Here is a 17052-nt window from a genome sequence, read left to right on the forward strand (position 1 = left end):
CAATTAAGAAGCATTGGTGGGCACCGATTTCTCTATCCATATGTAAGTAATGTAGTCCAACTACTACTAGCTTCCACCTTATTTCTTTATTTCATTCTTCTTTTTTGTTTTCTTCTTTTTATTTTTAATTATCAGAACTAGCGAGTTAGCAATGAAGTTTTGGTAAACCCCACATTGGGCTAATCTCCTTGGCGGTAATATTTAACATATAGTTTTATATATGAGTTCTAATGGCAATTAGCTTAACTTGTAAAGTTTTTTGTAAAAGATCTTGATAGTTTTTAGACCCCTTACAAACACAATTGGAATAACCTAGGTAATTAGCCAAGTTGTTACTTAGTCCAATTTAACAAATACTAGGTTATCACAATCAAAACAATCATATCATGCAAAGTAGCGGAAAGATAAATAACACAAAGATATGATCACCTAGGAAACCAAACCGGTAAAAACCTGGGGAGGATTTGACCTAGCTATCCTTAAGGTAAACTTGAATCCACTATCTTGAAAGAATCGAAGTTCATACAATAAGACTTACAAGCCCCCACACTCGACTTCTTATTGCTACCCACCAGTAGAACTTACTGACACGACCACGTGCAAGCTTCGAATCCACAGACTCCTTTCTTGGATTCACCACTAGATACAAGCACACCCGCTTGTGTTTTCTTTAACCTTCAATGGCAGCAAAAGAGTTGATCATCAAGGTGTAGATAAAATCTTCTCCTTGAAAACCCTAAGTTTGTGTAAAGGAAAGCTCTTCTAGATCTCACAAGAGATTTACACAAATAGTAATATGAGTAACACTAAAACGTGGCTAGGGTGCCTTTTATACTTAGGACAAATTAGAAAACCCTAAATGTTTTAAACCACTAGGGCTAAGGTGGAAATCTGCAGAAAAACGCATTCTGCCCGAGATTCGATCGATTGAGCCTAATTTTCGATTGATCGAGCCAGGCCAAAATGCATAGTAACTTCTGCATTAGCTCGATTCCAACTTTACATAAAATATATAGCTTTGAGCAAGACTAAAACACTTCTAAACACATTGTTTTGATTATGGTTTGCCAACAATGCACATTAGAGTTCTAAATACATAAATACCTAAGTCTTTAGAACCTAACAAACTCTCCCTTTGGCAATCCATGACAAAACACAACTAGAAGCTCAAAGTTTACAAAATAAAAGCCCTTTACACAAATAATGCTCATAAAACAAATTCAATCCTAACTACTATCCATCAGTTGCAAGTGTAGACAGTAGCTCAATTAAATCAACCTGTATATTTCCTGAAATACTAAACAAAATGCATAACCGCATGTGTGGGAAAAATACAAGTAAATAAGGTAAATTCTTGATTTCAAACAACACACAATAAAGACATATATCAATGAAAAAACTCATAAATATAAATCAATAAACAGTTTAAAACAAGAAACATATAAAGCAATAAAAATAGCACTCTCCCTAACATGAATATCCCATCAAAAATATGGCAAAAGCTAAAAAGATAAAATACAATGTGAAGCACCTAGATACAATCTAAACTCCACAAGCTCCAACCAACAAAAAATACTCTCCCCCTGAAAAAAAAAAACTCTACAATGTACTCCCCCTTTTTGTGACGGAATGCCAAAGGGCAAACAAAATCCATCATCAAAAGGGAGGTGGCGGTGAAGAACGTTTAAACTGTGCCAACTCCGCACGCAAAGCACGGATCTCATCGAGCACGTCTACCAAAATCTGTCCATGAGCCGCCTGAGCGGTCAAGACATGATCCAACGTATGTCAAATGTCTGAATCATCCGAAGTAGTCGGTGGAGGAACATCAGCATCAGCAGCATCAACACCTGTAGAAGAGGGAGGAGGGGGAACAATACTAGATAACACACCCCTAGGACGCGAAGGAGCAACTCTCAAGTGAGCAACCCTCTGTCTAAGAAAGGTGGCACCTATGGGAGCAACAACATGAACAGGCTCACCAGAAGGGAAACCATCTTGACCCAGAAAGAGCAGAATCCTATGAATGAAAATAGGATGAATAAACGCATGCCCTACGGCAGAGCTCCTATGAACCTCGTTCAAAGAACGAAGGAATAGATGTGGGAAATTGATAGACGCACCAGAAATGAACGCATACAAAAACACATATCGCTTTAGAGGGATGGTGTGGAGATGAGAAATAGGCCACAACGAATGACACGCTATCCTAAAGAAAAGATAGGTAGTCTCGGTAAGCTCAGCGGACGTGATTTGAGGATCAGAACCCCACTAGATAGATGACCCAGTGATGTATGACATGACAACATCTAAGGGAGGAGACTCATCATAGGGATAGTCAGGCTCCCGAACAACCGGAACCCCAAGAGCCTCAGCCACTACCCGAGGGGTAATGGTGAACTCAACACCTCGTATCCAACTCCGAACAAGGGTGTTGGAATCATAGACGTGGCAAGAGAGATTCGAGAAGAACTCTCTAATCAAGGCGGTCGGGGGTGGATGATCTATCTCTAAGAGAGACAACCAACCTCTAGACTCAAAGTTAACCTTAATGGCCGGATCAATCTCATCTAAAATCACAGCACGCTCAGCCCAAATCTTACGCTTACAGTTCAAAGTCTCAAAGGCCTCTCTGCTTTTATCATTCCTAAACATCTCACTCCTAGAGGGAGACTCAGAGGAAGTGGAAGGAGTCCTATGGGCTCTAGTTTTCCTTGGCATGGTGCTAGGATAAGGACCAAAACACAAAGCAAAAAAAAAAAAAAACACCAAGGGTAGACTGCAAGTTAGCACACAAAAAAAATATAGAACAAAAAATCTATATGATGCATGAACAAATTCAATAACATGAAGCATGGCCTAATGCAGTGCAATTAAGTTCAAATAGGTTCAAATTCACAAAATTGGCTTGAGCATAGAGTTTCTAACACAAAAACCCCAAAATTTTTGAAAAACCACTTGATAAATTTGAAAGATATTGACTAATTGATCATCATACAAGATAGATTTCAGAAAATAATGACCAATTACATCAAATCAACAAGCCAATTTCATCAATTTAGCCAAATTTGAACAAAATTCCCAATTCGGGTTAATTACAAGCCCTAGAATTTTCAATTCCTCAAAAACCACAAAATTGATCAAATTAAACCACAAGGATCATGATTATAACATTCTAGAACAAAAACCCAATGATCAATTTCACAAAATATGATTTGAATCATCAAAAACCCCAAAATATTGCTAAGACCGAAAATAACCCTTCAATGCATGAAAAAATGCATGTAATTTAGAAAATAAATGAAAAAGAGAGGGTACAATGGACATACCGGCTTAAGGAGAGAAAAACCTTGCAAAAAGATTGGTCGAAAATGACAAAAAATCTCAGTGGAGCCTTGCCAAGTCGGAGAGAGAGGAAAGTTTGAAAAAGTTTTGAAAAAGTAGTTTGAACAAGTCAAATCTGAGTTTTTAAAAAACCTGATTCACGAGTTTCGATTGATTGAAAAACAGTTTCGATTGATCGAAACAGATAGAGACTCGTTAAAAAAAATTTTAAAAAATTTCGATTGATCGAAAAATAGAATGGATCAATCGAAACTGGTAGAGGCTTACTTAATTTGAGGAAAAACACAGTTTTTGAAAAAAACATTTAGGAACAACTCAAAGCATTGAAATTGAGGAACAAAATGCATGAGTATGTGATGATATGATTTTCAAATACAAGAATTTAAGCCCAAAAATCCAAAAATTTAAAATTTCTTGCATTCTCCATAAATTTTCAAGCATCAAATTAATTTTACACAAAATTCATAGTATTTGCAAAACATGGTTGGTCAGACCATAAATACACACAATAACATGTACAATGTTTAGCAAGGAGTAACTTGTGTAGTGTGTGCAACTAGCAAAAACTTGAGATACATGTGAGGTGATATGTGAATAACAATCAATCACAAAGTCTACAAAATTCATCACATAGAATTTAAAAGAGACTATCACCTAAAGAGTTACATCATATAACTCCTACATCTCCTAGATCATAAGCTTGCAATCACGTAAGTTTCTTGAATTTATGCTTCATAATATACACACCAATTTTAATTCATTCAGAAACTTATTAAAAAGCCAGGATAATGTACACACCATTTTTAATTATGTGAGTTTGGCATCAAGCCTAATAGTACACACCAATTTTAAGTATTAAGCAATTAAACCGAGGCTTCACCTTATGTTCTTTTTGTGCATGTGCTACACTTTCTCAAGCACGAAATCTTATGATATGCACTAAGGTGTTCATGATTGGCTAGTGAACAGTGATGAGATGGTTATTTATGCATTTCTCTAAAAATTCAAGTCTGACAGTCAAAAACATGTGACTTCAAGATCAAGACAAAGTGATCAAAAATCATACACATCTTTCCCACACAACATGCACTCCAAAGCTTCAACTAGTAAAGTGCAATAAGTAAGCTCATCAAAGCTAAACAAGGTAAAAAAGACATGTTATGTGAACATAAATTGACCAATCTTGTTCTCAAAAACCAAGAAAATAGAACAAAGCACAATTTGCTTCCTTTTTCTTCCCTTTATTTATTTATTTATTATTATTATTTAACAAAAAACATCTAGAATGAAATTCATGAATGTTATGCAATGCAATTCCTAGAAAAGAAAAAAAAAAAAAAAAAACAGAACCAAAGAACAAAGGTCACAAAGGGTAGAGTAATGAAGCGCAAGGACCATGTCAAGAAGACTCAATTAGTTCGAGTCTTTTGCATCCAAAACCTTTTAGATGCACCATGAGCATTGGAGTTCTTATTCACATGGGAATGATTACCAACTCCAGGATTGGAATAAAGGTTTAAAGCCTTTACCAATTCACCAATGAGTACCATAGGATCTTGTGCTTGAGGCACAGATACTTTTGGTTTGTTTGCTCTCTTTGCGGCTTGCAGCTTGTAACAGTTTGGACGTATGTGTCCAGACTTTCCACAAAAATGACAAACCCATGTAGGTTTATCAAGTGTCTTGTCCTTAGATAGGGTAGTCTTCTTAGGCTTAGATTCTTTCAAATTAACCCTAATCTTCCTAGATGATGAAACTTCTATGAGTTTGACAACCTCACTCACAGAGGGTTTGGCAGTTTCACTCACAGAAGGTTCAGAAGAGGATGAAGGGACAAAGTTTGTGGAATGGGGAGCAGACATAGAGATGCTTTCAACATAACCTAATCCAGATTTGTCAGCATGAGACTTTTGAACACTCAATATTTGATCAAGTTTAGAACTAGCAGATCTAGCAACAAATAAATCAAGTTCCAAATATTTAACTTTATTAAGCAAAAGCATATTCTCAGTTTTCACATTGTTCAAAAGTTCATTAGCATCAAACATTTTTACAAGCAAATTCTTCTTATCAAGCTCAAGAGATTCAATTTTCTTCAGGCCAAGTTCAACATTCATAGCATCCTTTGCAGCAACTTTGCAAAGTTTATTATAGGTCTCTTGAAGATCTGCATTCTCAGAGAGTTCCCCATCAGAAGGGTTCTCTTCAACAGATATGCTCTCATTGACTACAGTAGTAGTAGTGAAAGCAATGAAGTTTTCATCCTCGTCACAATTAGACTCATGATCAGAAACTTCACCATCACTAAGGGTTACAGCCATAGCCTTACCCTTAGACTTCAAATAGGTAGGACATTCAGATTTCATGTGTCCATACCCTTGACACCCAAAACACTGAGAGCCCAAGGAATTATTAGAAGATTGGCCTACTCTTTCTCTAGGCTTATCATTGTTGTTGACCTTAGTAGGATCATGCTTCCTAAAATTTCTAGGTTCAACAGTGTTTGTGCCTCTTGCCTTTCTGTTGCTATTCCTGAGAAAGTTTCTAAAGTTCTTGGCAAGATAGGCAATCTCTGTAGCAGAGAGCTCATCATCAAATCCACCACTATCAACATCATCAACTGACTTAAGAGCCATTGATTTGGATTTGGTAGTTTTGGGTAGATCCAACTCATAGGATTGAAGAGATCCTACAAGCTCATCAACAGGGATGGAGTCCACATCCTTGCTTTCAGTAATGGCAGTCACCTTGGGTCTAAAGTCTTCAGTCAAAGATCTAAGAATCTTCCTAACAATTTTAGGTTGATCGTAGATTTCACCCAAGTTAAAAGCAGAATTAACAATATCATTCAATTTAGCATAGAATTCATCAAAAGATTCATTATCAGACATCCTAATGCTTTCAAATTTAGAAGTCAATTTCTGCAATTTATTGATTTTGACAGCCTTTGTGCCTTCATACATAGTCTGGAGGATATTCCGAGCAGTATGAGCAACCTCAACATTAGAGATTCTCTTAAATTCCTCCATAGAAACAGCGTTAAAGATAGCATTCATAGCCTTGCTATTGAATGCAGCTGCTTCTTTTTAAGAAGTTTCCCACTCACTAACAAGAGTAGTGGGCTTCTCCCACCCGTATTCAACGGAGTTCCAGACTTTCTCCTCAATCGATTTCAGGAATGCTTTCATCCTTACTTTCCAATAAGCATAATTATTCCCATCAAAGTGAGGAGGAATAACTAGAGAGTGTCCGTGTTCCATGACAACAAGGGTCAAGGATCATCTCAATGATCAAAAGATCAACAACAAGAGAGCAACTCGCTCTGATACTACTTGATAGTTTTTAGACCCCTTACAAACACAATTGGAATAACCTAGGTAATTAGCCAAGTTGTTACTTAGTCCAATTTAACAAATACTAAGTTATCACAATCAAAACAATCATATCATGCAAAGCAGCGGAAAGATAAATAACACAAAGATATGATCACCCAGGAAACCAAACCGGTAAAAACCTGAGGAGGATTTGACCTAACTATCCTCAAGGTAAACTTGAATTCATTATCTTGAAAGAATCGAAGTTCATACAATAAGAGTTACAAGCCCCTACGCTCTACTTCTTATTGCTACCCACCAGTAGAACTTATTAACACGACCACGTGCAAGTTCCGAATCCACAGACTCCTTCTTTCTTGGATTCACCACCAGATACAAGCACACCCGCTTGTGTTTTCTTTAAGCTTCAATGGCAGCAACCGAGTTGATCATCAAGGTGTAGATAAAATCTCCTCCTTGAAAACCCTAAGTTTGTGTAAAGGAAAGCTCCTCTAGATCTCACAAGAGATTTACACAAACAGCAATATGAGCAACACTAAAACGTGGCTAGGGTTTTCCTTTTATACTTAGGACAAATTAGAAAACCCTAAACGTTTTAAACAACTAGGGCTGAGTTGGAAATCTGTAGAAAAACGCATTCTGCCCAAGATTCGATCGATCGAGCCAGGCCGAAATGTACAGTAACTTCTACATTAGCTCGATTCCAACTTTATATAAAATATACAACTTTGAGCAAGACTAAAACACTTCTAAACACATTATTTTGATCATGGTTTGTCAACAATACACATTAGAGTTCTAAATACATAAATACCTAAGTCTTTAGAACCTAACAGATCTGGAATTCGAACTCTGCCTACACCAAAAATTAGTTAGTATCTTAACATGATAATAAGAATAATCATTATGAAGTGAACGCCATAAGTTAAATTAATGCCTTGCCAATTGCCATAGCTATAACCAGTAAGCCTTGATTTGTTTTGGGCTATTTTAGCGTATATGATCAAAGCTGGCCTGCTTCATCTTGGCCACATACTCCCTGAAAATCTAACTTAAACAAACGACCTGATTATAATAATTAGGTTAAGCGCCGACCTCTCTATCCATATGTACGTAAACAATTTGTTTTTATTTGCTGAATAAACATTGATGGTTTGTGGTCCAACTAACTTTCTACTTATTTCTTTCTTTCTTTTTCTTTTTTATTTTTATTTATCAAAACTACTCAGCTGGGCAATTCAGCAATAAAATTTTGGTAGACACGGCATTGGGCTATAATCTCCAACCACCTTGGTGCGAATATTTAACATACGAGTTTTATTTATGTGTGTCAATTGCCAAATAGTTCAATTTGTAAGTCTCTTTTTTGTTGAATAAAATATTTGAAATTTAAACTCTATTTATACCGAAAATTTATTGATATCTTAGTCTAATGATAAAAGCAAATTAATCATTAATTCTCATGGAGTAGACACTATAAGTTGAACTTTTATGGTATCTATAAGAATAAACAAATAATACAAAACATATTTCTATTATTTTTCCTTAAAAAAGTTGTGTTTGGCTGAAAAATTTTAGAAATTATTTTGGACAATATGTATTTGGCAATTCTATATAAAGCAAGGCAACTCTGAATTTAGAAGTCATCCACTTATTGCTTTGAGATCATCTTCATCTACTCCCTCCCTTTCTCATTTCTTCTCTCATGGAGTTGGAAGGCATACTCCGATTTTTTGAAAACAAGACCATTTTAATCATTGGTGCCATAGGTTTTCTAGCAAAAGGTTCTCTCTCTTTGTGCCCGCGCTCCTGAAATGCATTTATTTATGTTTGTTCAAAGCTATAAATATAAACAACCTAGCAAGCAAATTGCTTGTATGTAGTCTACATTGACTCCATTCGTTTATGTGTGTATGTGTATATATCTATATATTCCTATGTTTGTGTTATGCTTTGTTTATAATTCTATGTATGCGTGTGTTGAAAGGATGTTGGTGCTAGTGATAACTTGCTTGCATAAATGAACGCAGTTTTTGTGGAGAAAATACCAAGGGTCCAACCAAATGTAAAAATGATCTATCTTCTTTTGAGAGCTTCAGACAATGAGTTTGCTACACAACGGTTTTGTCATGAGGTACCTCATTTAGTTTTTAGTTTTTTATTTTTTTTTTAATTTTTTTTTAATTCTGTAAGCAGGAGATTTTACGTGTCACATATATGATTTTTTTAAATACTAAAAAGTAAAATACATCCTTTTAAGTTTGAGGGAATTGATTGTGTGCTATGGGGAAGAATAAAATCGTGAGGGGTATGAACCCCAAACGGACAATATCTACACAGTTGAGGTAGGGTTGGTAGTGTAATCATAAATGTGGGGAACTGAGAACTAAAAGATGAGAGAGATGAAAAATAGGGGAGAAATAGCTAAAGAGATAGAATTAAAAAAAAAAAAAAGTAATATAAATATTACATATAAATTATTTTATTTTATTTTTTATTTTTTATCTTGAACAAAATGATATAGTTTTAATTTATGAGTTTAAATGGCATTTAACAATAACACATTCCTTCAAATGGATGGAATGACAAAAATAGGAACAATGTTCAATGTTAAGAACTAAAATAAAGCCCACTCTACTACAAGAGTTAAACTCTTTTGTAGTAGTACTTTGGGTTAAGCAATGTGTTTGAATTTGGTGAGAGAGTGTAATTAAGTGTGTGTGTGTGTGTGTTTAATAGTTAGTTTGTTTCTCACTGGTTAAAGCCCCACTCTACCGCTACAAGAGTTAGGCTATTTTGTATTAGTACTTTGGGTTAAGTAATGTGTTTGATCTTGGTGACAGAGTATAATTAAATGTGTGTGTTTAACTGTTAGTTTGTTTCTAAAAAAAAAAAAAAAAAAAAAAAACCCTAAAATAAGGACTTTTAATCATTAATAACCAAAATAAAAATTATCTCAAATTTAACCGGTTTAATTTACAATTTAGTCTTCTTTTAATGTCAAAATAATTTTTATTCTTAATAGCAAAATAAGGGTAAAATAAATTTATCTAATTTCCCAAGGTTTAGTTACAATACAATATTCATACTAAATAGGCTTAAATGGTTTTGTTTTTCATTGGTTTAATCTACAGGTAATAGGACTGGACCTATTTAACGTTCTAAGAAAGAGTTTGGGTGCAAATCTAGAATCCTATGTATTTGAGAGGGTTACTCCTATCTCTGGTGACATTTGTGACGTGAATTTGGGAATCAAAGATTCTATATTAAGAGAAGAGATGTGGAATGAAATAGACATTGTCTTAAATTCTGCTGCTACAACAAACTTTGATGAAAGGTAACAAAAATGATTCATATAATTAATCTCTCTCTACCGTGCTATTCATTTTCATAAAAACAATTGATAAACATTCACGATATGAAGGAAGACATGACAAACAAATTTAAGCAAACTAGACGTCAAATTTGTGAAATAATCATACATGATCCACATCTCCATATGCATATTTTCCACCAAGCTTGAGCATAACTGATATAAGTGTCTCCGAAGCATTTATCTCTCTGTAGAAATATCAAGTAGGACAACCTAAAAGCTATTCAACAACTAAATCCGGTGTAGTGCATGTGTAAATATACCTTGCACTACAAAAAAATATTTTCAAATTTCTTATAAAATATGATCACAAATTGATGACGTTATACATAATTTCAGGACAATAATTAGAAAAAAATCTGAGTTAAATTATGATGCTAGAAATTGTGTTAAAACATTGGACAAAGAAACCTTGGTGAAGTTGGAGAAATTGTTGCTTTCCATTTAAATTAAATTAATCCTTAATGTTTGCACGGTCCACAAACAACAAAATCATATAATTATAATGGAAATTCTCAACTATTAATTTTTTTTATGAGTAAAAATTGCATTAAAAAAGTTGAAGGGGTGGGTTCCAGTTAGCTCAACTGGTAAAGTCTCTGGTGGTTGTATAAGAGATTTATGGTTCAGTCCCTCCACCTACACTAAAAACTGATTGGTGTCTTGATCTGATGATAAAGAGGTATCATTAGGAGCGGACGCTATAGGTTGAAACTTTGTCAAAAAAAATAGTTGAAGGGTACAACTACGAACCCAAACTGCCAGTGCCAGACATTCAAATTAAAACATGTGGGGGTACTTACTAACAAATCACAATAATTAGAAGGATTATTTTGAAGCCAAAAAAAAAAAAAAAAAAAAAAAAAAAAAATTCAATCTAAACTTTCTTGTTTAGATTGATTCAAAAGTTCCTCAAACTCTTTTTTTCACTATTTCTTATTCTTATACAACCATCCTAACTATACTTTTACTTTAAATCTCTCTATACTGTTTTGTCTTATTTTTAGTAACCAAACAAACTTTTTGCACTTTCTTGTATAGATTCATTAATGCTGTAAAAAATAATTAAAAAAAAAAGACTTTTTACTTTATCAAACCCGGATCCTTCTATCCTGCCTAACTCATCAATATTTATATTTATAACATGAGGAATTTATTGTTGCCTGGCCTGCAGGTATTAAATCTAAATGAAAACAGAGAGAAAAAAACAAATTACCTAAATTTATGTCCTGTTGAATATGCGGCTAACGTGTCTGTAATTTAATGAATTTATGGCAGTGCTTGCAAGTTACAACAATACCCAGACATTCCTCCTTGCTTTTGATGGTTGTCTTTTTTGAGGTTGCTAACTTGCTATTAAAGATATATGTAAAGAGCTTAAATTCAGTCAGGATTTGCCGTAAACACTTGGGTTACACCCTCCAATGAGCTAGTGCCACATCATTATTTTACCAAAATATGAATAACAATAACAACTTACAATATCATTTTCAAAACAAAATCAAAACTCAACCTTCCTCCTCACATTCAAACCAAACCTGCATAGCTCCACCACACATGCCGCCACAAAAGCTGACGGAGTCACATCTGGAGTTAAAAAAAAAAACCGGAGAAGCCACTCCACTGAGTGTAATTTACAAACAAAAATAAGAAAAGCCATAAGAGTATAAGACCCATCTCATTTCTAGTGCTCATCTCAAAGACGTAACCAAACCCAAAAATCTATAAACACCAATATTAATTACAAAACAAAAACCCATCAGCTTGTTTCAACCCAAATGACAAAATATATAAATTAACAAAAATGATGAGGAAGATGACCATGGTGCTTGGTCCTTTGTTCGAGATCCAATGGATGCAGCGTTCTTTTCATGCCACCTTATAGACCCTCACTAGGCCTTTGATGAGTGAGAGTTTTAGGTTATGGGTTTGATCATTTTTAATGACTTCAAAGAGAGAGATGAGATGATTTTGGGTTTGAGAGTTATTGTTTGTGGCTCAGGTGATGGCGCAGTAATAAAGCTCCACCACAAATTTCAATCCATGGTGATTCCAATGGTTTGTGGAATGGAGGTCTGGTTTGAACGGGAGAGGAGGACTGGATTTTGTTTTTGTTTATTTTATTTTATTTTAGATCTGATATTGTGTGCTAGTATTGTGTGTGAATGTTTATATTCATCTTTTAAAATGCTAACGTGTCACTATCTTATTGGAGGCATAAACTCTTGGCTTTACGCCAAGACTGGACCGAATGTAAACTCATATGTAAATCCTGTAGCAACCCGCAGGAATTCCATAGCTCGTGGAGGTTAGAGAGTTTGAGAGAGAGGGTAAAGGATTATGTTACATTCGAGTGTTTTAGAGTTTTAGATTCATGTTACGTTTACCTTTACAGTTTGGTTTGGTTTTTATAGAGTTAAAAACCAAATAAAAAACTAATTAAAATAATTAAAAACCAAATAATAAATTAATCAAAATAATAATAATGATGTGTAAAATTTGTGAGACTACTAAAAGTTATGTGGCAAAATTTTATGAAGTCAACTAATTGGGCCAAAATGGACACTTGTCCTTTTTGCCCAAAAGATGTAGCAAAATGCTCATATTTTGAAACTATTTAGCAAAATGTCTCTATTTTGAAACTCGATTTGATGAAAATCAAGTTATTTGGAAAAATTCACATGGAACTCGAGTTTCACAATTTTTTATTTTATTTTATTTTGTTTATTTATTTATTTTTTTAAGTTTGATTGCTTATAACTCGATTTTCTAAAAATCAAGTTTCAAAATAGGGGTATTTTGCTAGATAGTTTTAGAATAGGAGCATTTTACTATATCTTTTGGGCAAAAGGGGCAAAAACCCATTTTTGCCCAACTAATTGTCAAATGTATTCAGCTTTATATATATATATATATATGTATGTTTGTATATCTTTTTTTTTTCTTTCTTTTTCTAATGCTTTCTTTCCATTTTAAGATATGACGTTGCATTGGGCATCAACACATTTGGAGCTTTGCATGTTTTGAGCTTTGCAAAGAAATGTATTAAATTGAAGGTCCTTCTCCATGTATCAACTGGTCAGTGTAGACTTGATTACTGCCCTTATACACTAATAAGCTACTTTGATCACCCATATTCTTCATTGCAATCATAAAAAATGAGCTCTCTTCAATAGACTATTGATGTTGTTTCACAGCTTATGTGTGTGGCGAGAAGGGCGGGCACATACTAGAGAGCCCAATTTACATGGGAGACACGCTAAAGGGAACTTCAAGATTAGATATCAATGTCGAAAAAGAACTTGTGGAGGAATACCTAGATAGATTACGAGTACAAGGTGCCACGAATGAAGAAATCACATCAACCATGAAGGATTTTGGCACCAAAAGGTTTTTAAGAATCTTACAAAATATGTTACATGCTTTAATAACATTTCAAAATAACATAATATATATTTACTCAAACATTTTGTGAAGTAATTATAAAGTCTTTCTCCACATGATTTCTCCCCCTTTTTGTTAATTTTATTTGTTTCTTTTTATTAATTGCTAGGGCAAAACTATACGGATGGCCAAACACCTACGTGTATACGAAGGCATTGGGGGAAATGCTTTTAGGACACTTTAATAAGAATTTGCCTGTAGTTATCATACGCCCCACTATGATAACAAGTACTTACAAAGAGCCATTTCCAGGTTGGATTGAAGGCGTGAGGTAATTATAATTTGACAAGGAATTATAGAAGTTCACAATTTTGTGAAATTATTATTCACGTTTGGTTGGATAATAATTAATTAAGAAGATTAGGTGATCAAGAAAATAATGAGATTTAAGTAATAGTTTATTTAGTGTTAATGACATTCTTTGTAGTGCCTTATGGTTTGAACCTCACCTTCCACTCTCCACTATTTACCTATGAAAAGAAAAATTCAAGAAAATAACATTGAATTGGTCCTTTTGTTTTTTGTTTTACAACCCCCCCCCCCCCCGCGGCCCCGAATTATCGTGATTGAATCTTGCTTGGTTAAATTTAATTTTCTTGTTACAGAACCATTGATGGTGTAATTGCTGCCTACGGTAAAGGGAAATTGAAATGCTTTCTTGGCCATCCTAAGACAATCATGGATGTTGTGAGTTAAATTCATTCTTCACTCTTTATGCAAGCAGTGTAGACAAATCTATTCATCTGGATTTTAAGCTTGTGTTTGCCCATTTAAGTCTTTTCAACGATCTTCCAACATTGAATTTTGAAAGTAATGCAGATACCAGCAGATATGGTAGTAAATTCTATGATTATGGCCATGGTAGCTCATGCAAATAAGTCTTCTCAGATCATCTTCCATGTGGGTTCTTCAATGAGAAATCCGATGAAACTCTCTAGTCTTTCAGATTTAATCTCTCTGTACTTCACTCAAAATCCATGGATTGATAGAAATGGAAAGTCAATCAAAGTCAGCAAGTCGATAGTCTTTAGCAATATTGCTATGTTTCAAGCATACATGGCTATTCGATATAAACTGCCGTTGAAGGTATGTGGCCACCAAACACTGTTAATTATTTTTAGTGGTATTTTATTCTTGGCAACAAAAAGAAAATATAGCATATCCTTTCAAAGGTTCCTGTGAATCAGACAGTACTATGCATGCAATATCACAGAGAAAACGTCCCCTCAATATGTGTATTCTCTATACTATTACTATAATATCACTATTTTTTTTTTCCTGGCTTTATTTTTTGAAGGTGTTATGGTTAGCAAATCTGGTGCTTTTCCAGTATTATCGGGACATATATATTAATCTTAACCGGAAGGCCAAAGCAGTGATGCGATTGGTTGACCTCTACAAACCATATGTATTTTTTACTGGCTGGTAGGTATTGTTTATTTTCATGATTAATTTTTCAATCATGTTTTCAATGTATGCACTGATAATAATATTTTGTTTTCCGTACAGCTTTGATGACTCCAACACAGAAAAGCTGCGAGTACCGATCAGAGAGAACGATGTCGACATGCATTTGTCTGACTTTGATCCAAAGTGCATTGACTGGGAAGACTACATTTTGAACACTCATATTCCTGGCCTGATAAAGTACTCAATGAAATGATAACTTTGAGGGATTGTTTGTTTTTATTTCGAAAAATGCTGTGGTTTGGAATTTCTTTCATCAATAAGGCAATTGCAACCTACCTAGCTAGTTGCCATTTTGTTTAGAATTTTACTTGGAGTGAATTAGTGTTCAGAAATTAAATATGCAAGAAGTAAATAAATTGATGTGAGGAGCTAAATAAATGTACGTTACAAATAAATGAAGTGTGAAAAGGGAGTTAAAGGGTTGTATTTGGAGTATACATACCCCTTGCATTTAGCGATTTGTAACCTTGTGTGTGTTTGGTAATAGCTTATAAGCCATTTTTTTTTTTTTGCTTTTTTGGAATGTGAGTTCAAATAATAATTTTTAGTATTTAAATATTGAAAACTGTTGATCAAAAACAGTATGTGTTTGGTAGAAGGGTTTGAGCAAGATTCAACAGTGTTTGAGTCAGTTTTCAATTTAGGGTTTAAACACTATATTTTGAGAACACATCTAGAGTAGTTTTCAATTTGAGTAATAATGCTGAATGATATTGTTATAAAAATATTTTGAAAAGCATGATGAGACCCACTTATAGGAAAACACACAACCTTTTTATTTTCTCTCTCATGCATGGCTTTTTTTCCCTTCTCTCTTGCACGAACGTGCATTAGTATTTGTCTTCTCTCTCTTGTTTTGTTTTTGGTGTTTTCTGGTGTTCTTCTCACAAATCAATCAAAACCCATTTGAATTCAATTTGCACCAACAAAACAAAACCTAGAGCAACAAAACACCAAACCCATTTGAGTTTAATCACCACCCTCAAAGCATAAACCACATCAAACATCTAGAGCAAGCAAAAGAAAGAAACAACTAAGGAGAAGCTAAAGAGAGATGAAAAATAGGGGAGAAATAGCTAAAGAGAGAGAATTAAAAATTAAGAAATAAAAATATAACTTTTTTTTTGTGGTAATGACAGACTATAAAAGTATCCAATTATAATCTTGTACATTTATGAGCCATTATAAATGTAATGTGTTATTCAAGATGGGACTCCTCCTCTCCCCTTTCCTTTTCATGTGCCTTGAAGGTTCCAAAAACTAATAGGAAGTTGATCTCATTTTAATGCGGAAGAAGATCCAAAAAAATGACCTTAAGCTCCGTTGTTATGAAATATATGATAAATTGCAAATGCCCAAAATCAGAAACCACAGGAAGTCACAGAGAACATCTAAGAATATTTTTACTTTCATTTGAAAGAAGTTAATCACTTAATTGGATTTAGATTCTACTCTCTAGTATATCATGGAAATGTAATACCATGAACAACCACCAATATGGCTTGAAGTCATCAAAATTGTTGAACGTGTTCAAATTAAAATGTACATGGAAGTTACTAGAGGTATATATAGGAAACTAGCAAAAAAGGATTCTATAAGAGGACCAAAAATTTTGTTCAATAGCACAATGTGATAGATATGAACTCCTAAATGGCCCTTCCAATTAAATTCCCCAAAGTGTATGCATAAAGTCGCCCATAGTTTAATGGCTATGAGATACATTGTACAACTTTGTTGAGTGCTTAAGGACTCATTATATATTACAAGTCATTGTGAAAAAAAAATTTCATCGAGGTCTTATGTGATTGCCCAACATCATTCTTGCTATATATGCCGTTCAAATTTCAAACTCACACAAAATCATCTAAATTTCTATCAAATTCCCAATCTTACCACATTTTCCCTCTCCTTTTAATATATCAAGATCATAATCCTTTTTCTTTTTACAAAGTAAATAAGGATTTTATTGAGTACGACTACTTCATAGTTCATATACAAGGAAATGAACACAAAGGAATCTAAAGAATTACTGAAGGTTATGTACAGGTTGACAATCATTTAAAAAATCAGCAATGGAGATTGACC

At 34.1% G+C, this 17052-nt stretch overlaps 1 protein-coding gene across 1 annotated transcript; it reads left to right on the forward strand.

Annotated features, from left to right (window-relative positions):
* Window positions 1–8335: 8335 nt before the first annotated feature.
* LOC126721954 (fatty acyl-CoA reductase 3-like) lies at window positions 8336–15421 on the forward strand. The gene is made up of 10 exons (XM_050425099.1): window positions 8336–8464; window positions 8711–8814; window positions 9815–10017; window positions 13031–13131; window positions 13251–13443; window positions 13607–13768; window positions 14103–14184; window positions 14317–14583; window positions 14795–14922; window positions 15007–15421. The coding sequence occupies exons 1-10, from the start codon at window positions 8386–8388 to the stop codon at window positions 15158–15160; spliced, it is 1473 nt and encodes a 490-aa protein (XP_050281056.1). The 5' UTR covers window positions 8336–8385; the 3' UTR covers window positions 15161–15421.
* The last annotated feature ends 1631 nt before the right edge of the window (window positions 15422–17052 follow it).

The sequence above is a fragment of the Quercus robur genome, chromosome 1 (genome assembly GCF_932294415.1).
Source record: "Quercus robur chromosome 1, dhQueRobu3.1, whole genome shotgun sequence".
In the NCBI taxonomy this organism is placed as follows: domain Eukaryota; kingdom Viridiplantae; phylum Streptophyta; class Magnoliopsida; order Fagales; family Fagaceae; genus Quercus; species Quercus robur.